This window comes from Thamnophis sirtalis, unplaced genomic scaffold (assembly GCF_051295495.1).
Source record: "Thamnophis sirtalis isolate CommonGarterSnake01/CBP01778 unplaced genomic scaffold, rThaSir2_p1.2 scaffold_1, whole genome shotgun sequence".
Taxonomy (NCBI): Eukaryota; Metazoa; Chordata; class Lepidosauria; order Squamata; family Natricidae; genus Thamnophis; species Thamnophis sirtalis.
Genome location: NW_028261381.1, coordinates 174,100,422 through 174,117,218, shown reverse-complemented (window position 1 = coordinate 174,117,218; position 16,797 = coordinate 174,100,422). Strand labels below are relative to the sequence as shown.

At 43.3% G+C, this 16,797-nt stretch overlaps 1 protein-coding gene across 1 annotated transcript in view; it reads right to left on the bottom strand.

The window, feature by feature from the left end:
* Positions 1–16,797, bottom strand: part of PTPRS (protein tyrosine phosphatase receptor type S) — a 257,126-nt gene that overhangs the window by 21,247 nt on the left and 219,082 nt on the right. Inside the window, exons 24-28 of the mRNA XM_087703332.1 lie at positions 13,099–13,196; positions 7,825–7,948; positions 3,459–3,634; positions 1,521–1,640; positions 1,121–1,275 (exon numbers count right to left, since the gene is read on the bottom strand). Coding sequence (XP_087559458.1) covers positions 1,121–1,275; positions 1,521–1,640; positions 3,459–3,634; positions 7,825–7,948; positions 13,099–13,196 — 673 coding nt within the window. The remainder of the gene's footprint in view (positions 1–1,120; positions 1,276–1,520; positions 1,641–3,458; positions 3,635–7,824; positions 7,949–13,098; positions 13,197–16,797) is intronic.

Sequence of the window (16,797 nt, the reverse complement as noted above, 5' to 3'; positions counted from 1 at the left end):
ATGACCATGTGATTTACTTAAAAACTGCTGTGATTGTGGCTCAACGATTGTGACAAAAAGGTCATGAAATCAGGCTCTGCTCACTTAACAACTGCCTTGCTTAACAACAGAGATTCTGGTTCCAAGTTGAGAGCTACCTGTGCTTTGTTCATTTGAAGATTTGCAAATTTCTCTGTTTTTGAGAAGTTTTTTTTTTTCTTTTTAAATAAATAAAAAAAATCCCTCCACGATCTAATTCCATCATCCCCTGCCTGTGATTCTTTCCTTTTTTTCTGGTGGCCGTTTGATCTGAATAGCGATTCGGCGAGAGTTTGTTCTGACATAATTAGATCTGTTTATTTCCAAAACAAGAAATAATTTCCCTCTTCTCGAAACAGAGGGGCGTCTCCAGCCTGGTCCACAAATTCACGTAAGAGAAACATGAGCTTTGACATAGGCAGGGTTCTCGTTTGCTGCACAGCAATTCCCAGGGGTTCTTTGATTATAGCTTTTCTGTGATAAATTCCTTCTCCAAAGTTTTGGGATTCTTCTGTGTTCGTTTAATTGGTTTGAGCCTAGCTTTGCGGGGAGAAGCGTAACAGATTGATCCTCGCAGCCCAGATGTCAGATGTGGAAAGAACACTATTAAGAAGCTCAGATAACAGTCCTGAATGACTACATTTGGAAAGGTTAATATTCACACAGACAATTTCATCCAAATCTCACTGCTGTGAGAATGTCCCTCTTAATTATAAACAAACATCTCCAGATCCTGCTTGATTGTCAAGGTTTGATAAATGGATCCTAATGTTAGGTTTCATCCACAGGCTGTAAAGACGATTGTTCCTCGTGCAAATTAGAATTAAATTCAACTGCATACTCGGACCCCATTTTGAGCAGAGAAATTCAGCTTCTGCCATGGAATAAAATATTGTCCTATATATTATCTTCATAACCACTAAAGTTTGGATCTTATTACAGGGGAGAGGGGGAGGGGGGGCAGACTGGCACAATTGAGGAGGCTATCAAACCTTGTTCTGAATCGCTTCAAAATGAGATGGGCGGCAAATCAATTTAATAAATACAAATAAATCCTCGCCTTGTACCATCACCACCAATTGGGGCCCCCAAAAGTGGGTACCTGCAGTGCACGACGATGGGGCCAGCATCGGGCGGGTTGCATGTTTTCACTCTCCTGAGAAAAGCCAGAAACGGAGTGGGGTATTCGGGAACGCCGTGATCTGGCCAGGCGGTGAACTGGAACTGGCGGACTTCACGCTTTTCACTGGAACCGTTCTGTGGAGGCAGAGCAGAAGGGGAGATGGTGTGACTTACTCGTCTTGCGCAACCTCTTACAAGCAAATGAAAGCACAGGCTGAATTGGTTGTTGTTCCTATCACATACAGGTATTTTAAATTACTTGCTTCCTGGTCTGTCTGTTCAGCCCAACTCTGAATAACTCTGATCCTTCAGATCCTTAAAGACAGCCATCCTCTCTTCTCCATACTAAACATACCAAAAGAAAGAGGCCTTGTTCTCACCTTGTGCAGGGAGAAGGTGCGGACACAGAATGTGGCCAACTCAATTGTATCTAACAAGGTCACTTGGATCATCCCGTAAGTCTCTGTGCCCCGGCCTGGCCAGTACTGGTCACATTTGATCTGAAAAAAAAAATCAATATATGGGTTGTATTATATAATTAGCTCCACACGACAAATACGAACAACAGCACAAAACATAAGGATACACTGAACTTGTTCATGTTTGACCTACAAAATCAGAGATCACCAATTGACTGTCAGCTGCCTGTCTTTCCTAAGTGGACATGCCAAAGGTTACAAGTAATTAAAATCTGGCACTGTGAAATCCTGAAGTCTGCATTAAAATAAATTTGAGTTCAGGTCATCTTCACCCCTGCGATTTCAGGGTGAAGTGGCTTTGTGGTTTTCAAGTCTCATTTCCAGGGAACTGAATTTTGAATCCAACATCAACGCTGGAAGTTTCTCCTCTGATCTTTAATTGCAGAACTATTCAGTCCCATTGGAGATATGATCTAATCGATTTGTCTCAATTATGAAATGTCAATAAATCACAAGGGTCAGGGATCCATATGGGCAGACCAAAACATTAACATTCGGCGACAGGGTAGAGGGAAAACAAAAGAAGTTGGGATGGATTTTTTTTAAGCACTTGCATAAAAAAAAAAAATCACTAATGTTCATTCATTGGATCAGCTTGTTTGATGAACATAAGCCCCCTGAATTGTGAGCCGCCCTGAGTCCCCTCAGGGAAAAGAGCGGCATACAAATAAAGCAAATTCCAAATTAATTATTTTATTAGGCTTTGAGGCAGCTCTAATGACAAACACTTCTCAGCAGTTTACATCTCGCCTCTTCAAGGTAACAAGGTAATAAACATAAATATATTAATAAAATATAAATATAAAATGTATCACGATTGACACATTCTCTATATGAGGTACGATGGGTAATCAATTAATACATTCAACCTCAAACCAGAAAGAGCTTTCCATTTGCAGAAGGAAAAAGGAAAGTAACAGCATTCCAGCCCCTAAGTTAGGGGGGGAAGTGGCAGAAATAAAAAAAAAAGTGCCATTCTTTACTTTTTTAAAATTTCTCCTAATTTAGGGGCTGGAATGCTGTCATCTTCAAAACTGCAGTACCAAAGCTGTGTCCTTTTACATGCATTACACATATGGCACACATAAAAAAGCACAGGCCCTTGGCTGTATTTAATGGCCTTCCCCAAAACTGAAGGGGAACATTTGGCCATCTATAGAGGAAAATATTTCAGGGTGGAAGTGTGAGGTGCTCTCTAAGCTTGCTTGTTTTCTGGGAAATGTTTCATTACCCAATCTGGTAACATCATCAGTCTGAGGGAGAGAAGGGTCTGATGCCTATTTATATACAGTGCCAGTGCAGGTGGGGCTGTGGTTTTCCTCTTGGGAATTTCTTGATTAGGGCATTTCTACTTTATTGTTTGTCTGGTGTTAATCTCTGATTATCTGGGTGTAGGAATCCATTCTGTTCTTTTTGTTTCCTTCTTAGCCTTTTTTCCTCTCTCCTTCGAATGGTGTGTAAATGTGATTTATCCATACATGTCTACTGATGGGTTATCTGTCTCAATGCCAAGCTTCCAGGAACTCCCTGGCATTTTTGGATTTAACCTGCAGCTTAGTGCTCAGCACTGATGATGTGACCTAGAAACTGCAAGAAAACAGAGAGCAGTTCAGAGTTCACCAAGGATCCCACAGACCCCCTCCCCCACTTCGCCCTCTTCTTCCTCCTCTCTGCAAATCCACTCCTTTCTGACACTGATGTTACCTAGTTAGGTAATGAAACATTGGCTAGAAAACAACCAAGCTCAGAGAACACCAAGGATCCCACATTCAGCTCTCTATTTTTCACAATAAGTTAGGCAGGAGCGCCGTCCAACTGACTGCATTTTTTTCCCCTCACCCTGGATTTCTCCTCCAGCTTTGTCATCATCACCACCGTGGCAGAACGTTGCTCCCAAACCATCCGCCAGAAGTCACCAAAGGTCTCCGGCAAAGGCCCCTGAGTGGCGATGTAGGCGTTCTGCTTGCGGTACCCATCGATGTAGTTGGCGTTAATGTAGTCGCTCCCTAGGATGCCTGTATGTGGAGCAGCCAAAAGAAGAAGAGCCATATTGGAATCAAAGGCTTGGGTCAATTCCTGGGCTTTTTGAGAGCTGCATAATTAATCCCACCCTCTCCAAAACAGCAGCTGCAGAGAGAGAGGGAGACAGTCTGGAAGCAAATATTGCCAGGTTTTTAAAATTCAGTGAGCTCCAGCCACACTTTTAGTTGTCAACCAAAGAAGTATAATTCTCTGCGCAAGCCTTTCCTTAGGGAATTTTTCCCTTCCTTTCCTTTCCTTTCCTTCTTTACCATGTTCCAATATCTAAGGGGCTGTCATAAAGCTATTCTCCAAAGCACCTGAAGGCAGGACAAGAAGCAATGGGTGGAAACTCATCAAGGTGAGAAGCAACCTAGAACTAAGGACCAATTTCCTGACAGGAGGACAATCAACTGGTGGAACCGCTTGCCTCCAGAGGTTGTGGGTGCTCCAACACTGGAGGTTTTTAGGAAGAGAGAGTCATTTATCTGGAACAGTATAGGGTTTCCTGCTTGAGCAGGATTGGACTAGAAGACCTCCAAGGTCCCTTCCAGCTCTGTTATTCTGTTTCCTTTCCTTTCCCTTCCCTTCTGCTTTCCGTTCCCTCTACTTTCACGTCACTATGCAACAGCGCTAAGCAAATCGGCAAAGGCAAAGGACCGGCGGAAGCTCTCCAAACACTCCTCCCTCCCTGAAATTCAATCAAAAACGTTTGCAAGCTTCACTCCCCCTCCCCCCCCCCCGGTTTCCCCTCCCTCTCCCCTCCTTGCCCCACCCTGAGTCCATGAAATTACCTTGCACCCAGAGAGCAGCAAAGCAATTGAAAGAGGTTAAGCTGCAAAGAGGCTGCTCCTGACCCTAGCTGGCCTTTGAAAGGAGCCGGGGATGCAGATTAAAAAATCCATTTTGTCCAAGGCCCTCTTTCAACTTCGCCCTTGGAAAGTTTAATGGCGCTTATTGGCTTTATGGAGTTCAGCTCCGCCATCAGAAAGGACAGCTGCTCTGAGCTGCCAGTTTGCGGAAAGCAGGGCCGAGCAAAATCCCCCAAGAGTAACGTTTTTCCTCTGGACACGGCCGTGCTGGTAATTTCTTTGAACTCCATACCTATCAGTTTGACCTCTGCAGCACAAACGAGAGCAACCTTACATATTAAGTCTGCTTCAGCCCCCTTCCAGAAAGGATTTCTATATTCCGCTAACACGGAAGACAAAGCAGCCCAGCGTCAGCTGCGTTGACCTGACATATCTTTAAATTAAAGAACCAGCTTTGCTCAAAAAAAAGGAGGCTGAATGTCTGAATTCCCGTGTAATTAAAAGAAAAATATTTTTCTTTTCTTTTTCCTGATGCCTCTGGGGGGGAAAAAAAGGCACCGTTTTCCCCATATTGTGCAGAAGGCTACGCAAGGCAGGGTTGGGTCTGTTTAGGGTTTAGACGGGCAAAAAAAACCCAAATGTGATACCCCTTTTCACACTGTGGCCGAAAGAATCACATGAAACTTGCAAAAAATAGAATTGCAGGTAGTCCTCAACAAATGACCACAGTTGAACCCAACATTTCCGTTTCTAAGCAAGACAGTTGTTAAGTGAGTTTTGGCCCATTTAAGACCTTTTTTAAGCGAATCACTGCAGTGGTTAAATTAGTAACATGGTTGTTAAGTGAATCTGGCTTCCCCATTGACTTTGCTCGTCAGAAAGTCACAAAAGGGAAATCACGTGACCCCGGGACACTTCAACCATCATAAATGTGAGTCAGTTGCCAAGTGCCTGTATGTAGGTCACAGGACCACGGGGATGCTGCAACGGTCGTAAGAAAACTGTCAAAAGACACTTTTTTCAATGCCAGTGCAACTTTACATAGTCACTAAACTAATGGTAATAAGCCAAGGACTATCTGCACTTGAACTGAAAAGGAAAGATAAATATGATATTTGTCACATGTTCCCTTCCTGCATTCTGCCCTCATTCTCGGTAAGATCAGGGAAAGCAACTGGATTTTGGAAAAACTGAAGTTTCCTCCCTGAAGACTCCCTCGTCCTCCAGTGAATCAACCTTAGGGATCCCCAATGGCCCCTCCTTTAACTCAAACTGACCGATCAGATTAATTTGCTATTTCATTTCAAAGTGGAGCAGGAGAATAGCCATTACAGTACTTCCAACAGCTCCGGCTGCAGTCTGATAAAGACGTCAGTCCAATGTTGTTACCGCTTAATCCAGAGGACACGGCAACGGTCAAGAGGCAGAAAAGAATCCATGAAGGGGGCATGCTTAAGCATTAGGAGAATCCTCTGAACAGGTGAGGCAATCGGGTTGTTGTAGAGGCTATTTAGGAGCAGGGACAGAGTTGGGCGATTTCAGGTTGCAAGTTATGGTATTGTTCCTTGAGGTGGTAAGTAGGAAAGATTTGGGGTCTCCAGCCATTCCTGGAGAATTTGGCAGCTGGGTAGCGTTAAACACACCCTCTCCCCCTCATTGCTGGAAGAAGCTATATGCGGTAAGCCACTTCTAAAACTGTTGCCAAGGAAACCACATGGACCTATCTATGTAGTCCCCAGGAGTTAAGGAGGACTTGAAGGACCACAAACCAATCACCAAGGAACAAAGCAATCAAAATGGCTCTCCCAGCCTTTTCCAACCTGTAGGACTTCAATTTCTAAGATTCTCAGCCTGTGTAGTCAAAACAATGGCCAAAGACATCATGAAAGGATACCGAGATACATTTCTAACTATCCTGCATCAGTCCAAGAGATTTATCATCACAGAACAATGCTGACTGCCAGCTAAAGAGAAAGCACTCAATCTTGAGTATATCCAATGACTCCAAACTTTGCGCCTAAATTTGGTTCATCGGTGGCATCAGAAAGGTCCCACAGTAATGGTTAAAATATGAAGGATGGATGAGATTTGAGCTGTGGAAGAAACTAATTAGGGAGGGAACCAACCTAGAATGAAGGAGAAATTTCCTGACAGAGAGAACAATTAATCAGTGGAATGACTTGCCTCCAGAAGTTGTGGGTGCTCCAACATTGGAGGTTTTTAAGAAGAGATTGGGCAGCAATTTGTTTGAAATGTTATAGGGTTTCCTGAGGGTTGGACTAGAAGACCTCCAAGGTCCCTTCCAATTCTGTCATTCTATTACTCTGTTAAGAAGCTAAGAAGTCAGGAAGCTTTGGAATGATATAATGGGGAAGTGAATATGCAACCAAGTCAAGGGTCGGTCAGCTCTAACATCGTTATTCCTAGGATGAAATTTTAGTGGAGGAAAGATCCTCAGGTATGAACCCCCAGATCCAGGATGATATCCATGGAGATTCTCAGTCCAAGGTGCTTTTACAAGAGGCAACTGGCCTTTCTAGTTTTGCTTTAAAGACATTTCACTTCTCATTCAAGAAGCTTCTTCAGTTCCGTTCTCAGAACTTTAGTACTTCAGAACTGGAGAAGCTTGTTGGATGAGACACGAAACATCTTCAAGGAAAAACAAAGAAGTTACAGTTGAAAAAGCACCTTTGGGACAACCAGGATAATAGAGTGGTAAAGAATGCAAGATCACAACCATCCAAGCCCTGAGTTTTTCCTATCTCCAAGAAGCTCGGATCTATTCTCTCCTTCTCAAAGAATCACTGTAGATTAAACGTGGTGGATGAGAAGACCAGGAAGTTCTCTTCAGCTCATCTAAGATTTGTACCTCAAGCCTTTGAACTCTGGTGCTGGAAAAGACTCCTGTGAATCCCTTGGACTGCAAGGTGATCAAACCAGCCAGTCCTAGAGGAGATCAATCCTGACTGCTCTTTAGAAGGTCCTAAATCCTGAAGAGGAAATTCAAATACTTTGGCCATCTAATGAGAAGGAAGGACTCCCTGGAGAAGAGCCTCATGCTGGGAAAGATGGAGGGCAAAAGGAGAAGGGAACGGCAGAGAATGAGGGGGCTGGATGGAGTCACTGAGGCAGATGATGTGAGCTTAAGTGGACTCCAGAGGATGGTAGAGGACAGAAAGGCCTGGAGGAACATTGTCCATGGGGCCATGAGGGGTCGGACACAATTTCGCAACTAACCACAACAAGAAGAAGGTTTATACAGGAAGAGCAAATTCTCAACAGCAAAAAAAACAACAACAACATGATGGGACTCTTTGCTTCTGAAGAAGTCAACCCACAACCCATTTCTCCTCCCTCCCCAATTTCATCTGTACCTTCGATCGGGAGGAGGATGACTCGAGAATGGTCGTAGGCAATCACGTTGGCATAGCGGTTCTTGGGCTTATTCACCTCAAGGTTGGAGTGTTCCCAAGTGAACTGTTGCCCAGGATCGATGGACTAGAAGAGATGGAAGAAAGAAAATTTATTAAGACACAATGACTTTCCTTTTCCGCTTCAAATTCATGGTTAAGGCTGTTTCTTCAATCTGCTGCCTTCCAAAAATGCTAGAAATTGTCCCCAATCACCAAATCAGGGTGGCTTTTGTGGAATTGTGGAAGTTATATCTTCAAAATACTGGATCAAGGAAGCAAGAAGAGAAGAGAAAGTACCTCTTCTACCTTTCTCTAAATACAGGTAGCCCTTGATTTACAACAATTTGTTTAGTGATTATTCGAAGTTACAACGGCACCAGTGGTGGTTTCCGGATCCCGTTGCAACCGGTACAGTGCAACGGGGCCCGGTGTTCACCACATGAACGCACGCAGCGTGCGCATACATACAGTGCTGCATTTAACCACTGCGCCGAGGTGGCACAGTGGTTAAATGCAGCACTGCAGGCTACTTCAGCTGACTGCAGTTCAGCAGTTCGGCGGTTCAAATCTCACCGGCTCAGGCTTGACTCAGCCTTCCATCCTTCCGAGGTGGGTAAAATGAGGACCCGGATTGTTGTTGGGGGCAATATGCTGACTCTGTAAACCGCTTAGAGAGGGCTGGAAGCCCTATGAAGCGGTATATAATTCTAACTGCTATTGCTATTGCTATTACTGTCTACAACGCTCCATGCATCGCTCGCATGTGCGGAAACCCGGAAGAGCTCAAATACAGGTAAGGATGGTGGGCAGGTGGGCCCTCTGGAGAACTGTATGATAGCCAATGCTCCCGGCAGGCACCAGTACACTCGTACCAGGGTGTACCGGTCATAACCCACCACTGAACTGCACTGAAAAAAGTGGCTTAGGACCATTTTTCACTCTTGCAACTATTGCAGCATCCCATTGGATCGCACAATCAAAATTAGGACTCTTGGCAACGGGCTCATACGTACGACGGCTGCAGTTTCCCAGGAGTCACGTGATCCCCTTTGGCGACCTTCTGACAGGCAAATTCAACGGGGAAGTAAGATTCACTTAACATCCTTGTTACTAACTTTGCAACGGCTGTGATTCGCTTAACAACTGTGGCAAGAAAAGTCCTAAAATGGGGTGAAGCTCACTTAACAACTGCCCTGCCTAGCAACAGGCTGGGCTCAATTGTGGTCGTAAATCGAGGACTCACTGTAATCACTATGGCCGTAGAACAGTGAAAGTCTACAAGTGATCTATGAGAGTAATCAGGGTAAAGGAAAATGTGATGAAGTATGTTGACATTGTGAGACTGAATTCTTTTCACTCAGAAATAATGTTCTTCATCATTTGCGAGATTCTGAACAGGGGCCCCAAAAGTGCTTTTTCAAGAGGCAGCTGGACTTTTTAATTTTTTTTTCCTTGAAGATGTTTCATCCAAGAAGCTTCTTCAGTTGAAGAAGAAGCTTCTTGGATGAGAAGCAAAACGTCTTCGAGGAAAAACAAAGAAAGTCCAGCTACCTCTTGAAAAAGCACCTTTGGGACAACCATAACTTTGGATGACTGAGAATCTCCACTGACATCTGTACAGGTACGTTGGCCAAAATAGGCAACTGACCGGTCCACTCAGATTTCTTTTGTAATCACACATTATCATTAGTTAAACTAGCTATCAGCTTAGTGGGCTGCTAAGAAAAAGAAAGGCCAGACAAATTCACTTGAAGGAGAGAGGTTGAAGTCACAGGCAATATGTTTTCAGTGATAAGAATTGGAAGTGGAAGTGGCAGTGGAAACAATTGACCCCTCTGGGGTCGTAAGACCATCCCAATCGGAAACACAATACAGAAATTAAGGAAACACTGAGCTAAGAAGAAGAAAGAAGGGGTGGGGAGTGGGTTTGTTTGGGTTTTTAAAAAAGGGATTTATTTTAGTAAATGGAGCCTTGGTCAGGATGCTCGAATTGCGAATTTCCTGACGTCTCAGGAGATTAAATGGGATGACCTTTCAAACTCTGGAATTCAAAGCATGGCTGTGCCAATTCATCAAAATTCTGCATTGCAAAAAAACACACAATCCCCCCTCCTTCAAAAAAAAACCCCAACGAAATCCACGGAAATAAATATATATATATTCATTCAACTTTATTCCCTTTGCCTCTTCCCTTTGCATAAGCATGATCCACATGCTTTGAAGCTTTGTCTCCACCTCAGGAGAGCTAGAAGCTATTAAAGGAAGAAGAGAAAAAGGGGAGGGAAAAATACCCAGTCTGAAATTCCAGGCTTTCATTGCATCATCCTAAAGCACACAAAGCTAGATACACAAATATTATTATCTTTTTTTCTTTCTCCAAAGCGTGCCTCAAGACTACAACTTTGCATTCTGCTACCCCCCACCCCCACCCCAAAGGGGCTGAATTAAACGTGGAAGGCAGCCAAGTGGAAAATTTCCCCCTTTGATCAGAAAGAGGCCGTTTGGTGGGTAAACAAGGGCAGGGAAGAGAGGGAGGGAAGGAGGGCAGGAGTTGCAGGGATGCGGTAAGGGGACCTTGCCAATCCACAGCTCCCCAATTAGATTCTGGAAACCGTCCAAGGTTTTATGCCAGAGCACGGCTCGGTTTGAATGGAACAAGGCAGACGTCCTTCTCTCCTTAAGACTAAAAATGAATCCCACCAGCTACACCCAGGAGCCTCTGAGAAGCTGCACCACAAAGCCTTGTGGGGCGCTAAAAGAAGCCCCTTGTGCAAAGTCTTTGCAAATGGATTGTTGCTTGCTCTGAATTCTACATCTCGTTAATTTCATTAAGTTCCTTCCTTCCTTGCTCCCCTCTCCCTCCTTTTCTTTCCTCCCTTCCTCTCCTTTTCCTTCTTTCCTCCCTCCTCTCTTACTTCATTCCATTTCCTTCCTCATCCTCCTTTCTTCCTTTCCTCCCTCCCTCCTTCTCCTTCCTTTCCTTCTTTTTTCCTTCTTTCCTCCCTCTTCCCTTCCTGTTTCCTTCCTCATTCTCCTTCCTTTCCTTCTTCCTTCCTTCCTTCCTCTCTCCTCCCTTCCCTCCTCTTTCCCGCCTTCTCCTTCCTCCTTTTCCTTCCTCCTTTTCCTTCCTTCCTTCCCTCCCTCCCTTCTCGTTTCTCTTTCTTTTTTTAAAACAATCTCAATCTGCAGTTTAGGAGGAGGTGGCTGTCCTGGAAGGAAGCCAAAAAGCACTTTTGGATATTACATTATGCAGATTAGGCACCAGGGGGAAACAGCAATAAGCCTTGGCAGAGAGAATACATTAGCTTTCTCCTTGCCAGCCAGCCAGCCCGCCCGCCTGCCCTGCCCGAATGCTGAGATGGGTTAGAAAAGGCCCCTGCAGAGATGAGAATCTTTTCCGATCATCTACTTGGGCAATTAGCAATTCATACACTGTAAAAACTGCTTGGAGCTCGCTGGAAACAGATTTGGGGAGTTATCTCTGAATTGTGCTGGAATTTATCCACTGGCAGGCCTCCTTCTCTGCCAAGCGACCCAGGGGCAAGGTTTTTTAATCTCTCTCTCCTGCCTCATCGCCCTTCCTATTATTAGGCCATGTTTAACTTTATTTCTCCAGATCTTTTCGGCTGCGTGGCTCTATCCTTCCTCCAGTCATTCTCACAGATAGAGCTGCTTTTTCTTTCTTAAAATGAGAATGTTTAACTCCTTCAAAGAAGCAAGAATGCGTCAACTTTCAGAAAATTCTTGTTTAACTACAATTTGTACCAATGTTTTCCAACCATGGCCATTTGAAGATGAGTGGACTTCTGGGAGCTCTAGGAATTGAATTCACTCATCTTCAAGAAGTCAAAGTTGCGAAACATGGCCCATATTACTTCTAGACAAACAGAGGAATCTATCATCTATCTATCTATCTATCTATCTATCTATCTATCTATCTATCTATCTATCTATCTATCTATCTATCTATCTATCATCTATCTATCTATCTATCTATCTATCTATCTATCTATCTATCTATCTATCTATCTATCTATCTATCCCTTTCATTTATTTGTCTATCTATCATTACTTCTACAAATAATAAACATGCCTTTTTTACTTCTACAAATAACTCAAGGCAGCAAATGTACCTAGCATTCCTTCCTTCACCTATTTTCCCCACAACAACAATCCTGTGAGGTGGACTGGACTGAGAGAAAATGACTGGCTCAAGGTCACCCAGCTGGCTCTCATGGCGATGATGGGATTGGAACTCATGGTGTCATGGTTTCTAGCCTGGTGCCTTTAACGATTAGACTAAACTGACTCTGTTTTACAATTCTTTTACCAAAAACTGGTAATTATCTTTGTCCCAAAGGTGCTTTTTCAAGACGCCACTGGACTTTCTGATTTTTAATAATGAATAATTTAACAAAGTTTGAAGGGACCTTGGAGGTCTTCTAGTCCAATCCCCTGCTCAAGCATTCCATTCCAGATAAATGGCTATCCAATCTCTTCTGGAAAACTTCCAGTGTTGGGAGCATCCACAACTTCTGGAAAGAAGTTGTTCCATTGATTAATTGTTCTACCTATCAGGAAATTTCTCCTTAGTTCTAAGTTGCTTCTCTCCTTGATTAGTTTCCACCCATTGCTTCTTGTCTTGCCCTCAGGTGCTTTGGAGAATAGGGTGACCTCTTCTTTCTGGCAGCCCCTTAGATATTGAAACACTGTTATCATGTCACCCCTAGTCCTTCTTTTCATAAGACTAGACATATCCAGTTCCAGCAGCCGTTTTTTATATGTTTTATCCTCCAGTCCCCTAATCATCTTTGTTGCTTGGGGGACTTATTATGTCATCTCGGCCCCGCTGTCTAGGTGCTGAGACCTTGCTATAAGAATAAATTCTTGCGTTTGCAACTGTGGTGTTAGCAATTTAGCAAGAGATAGATACACAACAGGGATGTGTGCACAAAGTCATTGGAAGCTTTAGTTTTTTTCAGCCAAATTTTGCACACAAGGGTAATTTGCATGATGGTGGGTGTTTGTTGTCAAAATCTGAAAAATCTTGCAGATTCATTCATCTGTTGAATGAATCTAATGAATACCCTCTTGGCAAATGGAATTGATCATTGATTAGCGCTTACGACTCTTGAGCAGAAAGGAAGATTTTCACAATGGGGTTTTCAGCCCCCAACCCATTCATGGTGACGCTTCCCACCTCCTTCGGATGGGCCCGGTCTTTTCCCCTCGTACCTCGTATTCCTGAGACAGCTTCAGGTTATCGTTGGCTTTCAGGTGCTCGGTGTGATCTGCCAGCTCCGAAATGGGGATTGGTGGATGGTTCAGCATACCTGGGAGGGTTAAAGAGAAGATATGTAGGGAATGGGAGGGAAAAATTCCCCTTCAATGGAAGCCATTAGTTTGGAATTAAATGAGAGATGTGTCACTAGTCGAATGACAAAAAGAAAAAGAAAGAAATAACTGCAATGGAAAAACGGTTAGAAAAGGTGGGATAGAGTGGAAAGGAAAAATTGAGGGCTCGAAATTGTGTCCTTTGGAAATCAAAAAAGAAAATTCCCCGTTATGGCCCCAATCTCAACACAGAACAGCAGAAAAATGTGCATTTTATTGAGGAGCAGGAAAAATGGTCAAGGAAAGGAACGAACTAAACACAGAGATTCTGACCACAATCCCTTGCTAGCCATTTCAAAAGGGGAGGGTGCTTTACAGGTCAGGTCGAGGAAGGGAAAAACAGAGGCCTAAAATAAAGTAGAAACACAACACATTGGAGTGCCAGGATGCCAAGGTGCCAGGAATAAAATGTGTCGGCTATAAAAATTATCCCCATCAAGTTTCACACCCCCTTACTCTCGTCCACATCAAAGGGAGGGAGGGGTGGAGCTGGGTTGTCTGGAGGAATGAGAACATCATAGGTGTGTGCAGGGGTGCAGTGCAAATCTGTGGAAGCTTTTCCAAAGTTGCCACCACCTATGATAAGAGGAAGGGCGGGCAACTTTAACAACTTTATGATCTGTGGATTTCAACTCCAAGAATTCCCAGTCGTAAAGTTGTCATAGATGCCCATCCCTGGGTAAGAGATTGACAGGTTTCCCTTTATGCTGAAAAGATAAATTGCTACAAGCAATTGGATGGAAACAGAAAAGAAATCTGATTTAAGTGATGCCATCCAATAGGATGTTTATTGTTTGTGTGTGTGTGTGTGGGGGCAACATCCCGCTTTGAGGAAGCATCTGAGGATCTGGTCCACCAAAGCAGAAAGATCTTTTCCTTTTCAGGATAAATAATTTCCCTTTAGAATAAAGAGGTGTCCCCCCCCCCCCTTGTTGTCCTTTAACTGGGGTTAGGACGTCTCCGAAAGCAAACAAGAAGAGGGAGGTCATTTAAGATTATTCAATGTTATCCTGGAGAAAGTAGGGAACAATTATTCTCCTGGGGGTGGGGGGATTTTTGTACTTAACAAATGCTTGTAAAATGTAGGAAACGCATACGGTTTCCTCCTGAAATCATCCATCTAATTTGAGGCCTCTTTTTTTCTGTTAGTTCAGTGGGATTCAAACTTTTGCAGGCCATGGGACCTGTTCATTAAAAAACAACAACTCAAAATTCAAATCAAGAGGGATGGGGCTTTTGAAAGTCGATTAATAAGCATCTGCCCCCCATCAAAGTTTCTATTACGTTGTAAGGTCTGAGAGGAGAAAAAACAAAATTAAAACTTAAAAATTAGAACTTTCCCCTTTAAATGTGCAACTTGAACAACGTAAGTGGAAGTGTGGCCACCCGTATGTATGTATGTATGTATGTATGTATGTATGCATGCATGTATGTTTTGAATTTGGATCTCAAGAATGATGCCTGGTTACTCTCAGGGCAGATTGAGGGAAGGAAGAAATTGTGAAAGGAGAATGCAGTTGTATTCAAATATCAATAAAACAATTTTCCACACAACATTCACTTTCACAGCAGGAAGGTGTGGCCCGGGAAATAGCAACAGTTTGGAGAAATGTTTATGTTGCCACATTAAAGTGATTTACTCCAGTACCTTGTTATGTTTAGGCATCTAATGAAGGTTATTGTCCAGAAACCTGTGTAATATATGTCTGTTACATAAGCTGATTTCACAGCACTCACTTCAGGGAGGATTTGCTCCCACATTAAGAAGGCATGAAGTCACTGCCTTAAATTCAGTTTTCACTTTACCCAAAGGAATATAATCAAATTTAGGGGCTGCAGTTCATCAGGCTGTTGTGGAAAAGGTGAATGTTCCTTCTACACGAAACCTGATACATATTTAATAAGGACACCAAAGCACTACTTTTTTTTGGAAAAGAAGGGTTTAGAAAAACGCTCAGAAATACCATCACTTTTGTTTGCAGTTGAGAGGGAGTTTACTCATATATTGTCAAGGCTTCTTCAAAATTTTTGGAACTGAGGGCTGCTTGGTGGACTCCGAGTTGGTTGTTTTGTTGCAGAAGTTTTGTTGACCATCTAGGTAACATCATCAGTGCTATGGTAGGGCTATCTAGTTGGGTAATAAGTTTAGGGGGCTGGTGGCTAAAACAAATGAAGAAAGCTTGCAGGAATTGCGTATGTCTAGCTTAATGCAAAGAAAGATTAGCAGTGATAGCTGTCCCAAAGAAGGTTGGGGTGTCAACCTATTCTATTCTCCAAAGCACCAGAAGGCAGGACGAGAAGCAATGGATTTAAACTAATCCAGGAGAAAAGCAATTTAGAACTAAGGAGAAATTTCCTGAAAGAAAATTAATCAGTGGAACAACTTGGCTCCAGAAGTTGTGAGTCCTCCAACACTGGAGGCTTTTTAAAAAGAGATTGGACAACCATTTGTCTGAATTGGTTGGATTGGAAGATTAAAAATGGAGAATTTGAATCTCCCAAGGTCCCTTCCAATTTTGTTATTCTGTTGTTCTGCAAGAAAACAACCAAGATCAGAGAATACCAAGGATCCCTCATTTCAACCCCGAGCTACAAATATTCTCCCTTATTGGTGACTTTTGGAACTGTCAAGCAAATAAGGAATCATCCACTTTCAGCATCTTCTCCATTTCTTCAAATTTCAGGGGGGAAAAAAGGGGAATGAAATATGCAGTGTCAAGGCAATTCAGGTGAGCCCTAACAGGTGTCTTACAGGGGACAACATATTTTCCAAGTTTTACATAGCTAATCAAGAACCTCTACAGATTCTGCCCGAGACAAGATTCCTTGGGAAAGAGCGCTGGGAGCCACGGAACGTAATTCAGGAGTCACAGAACATTATTTTTTTCTAGTTACCTTTCTGATAAACCATCACAATGCCTTGCAAACAGAAAAAGAAAGGGAGAGGTGGGGAGATGACGGGGAGCCGTGGAGAATTTCGAGCCCTATGGGGTGTTGTGTGATTAAAAGCATCAGCAAGCAGTGGTGGCTGCACAGAATAAAATAAACCCAGAGGGGAAATTAAAACAAAAACCTGAAACAGACATAGCAAAAGCGTGTGCTGCATTTCCCAGTTTTACAGTATGCTTTTGCAAAAGACTAGCAGTCTGGGCTGTTTGCGCAACCCACCCAACTCACAAACCATGTGGGGAGGGAACAGATTTTGAGACAGGGGTATTTGCGAACCCCCCCACCCCCACCCCTTCGGAGGGGAATCCTGGAGGAGTATTTAGCCTCTGAAAATCAGTCAATGATTAAAAAGGGAAAGCCAGTACTGTATTAAGATGCAAATATCGTATCTCCTCCTTCAGTTTATTTCCCAGCCGACTAGGGCTCCTGCCTTTTTTTTGTTTAATACTCTAAAGTGGAGAAAGACTTGATCCAGATTTTAAAAAAAAACAAAAAAAAACCCTAAACCAAACAGATTTTCATTCCTGCAGAAAACAAAGCAGGCTCTGCCATACAGTTCCTGTCCAGTGGGCAGCCCCCCCAAGGTTCAAT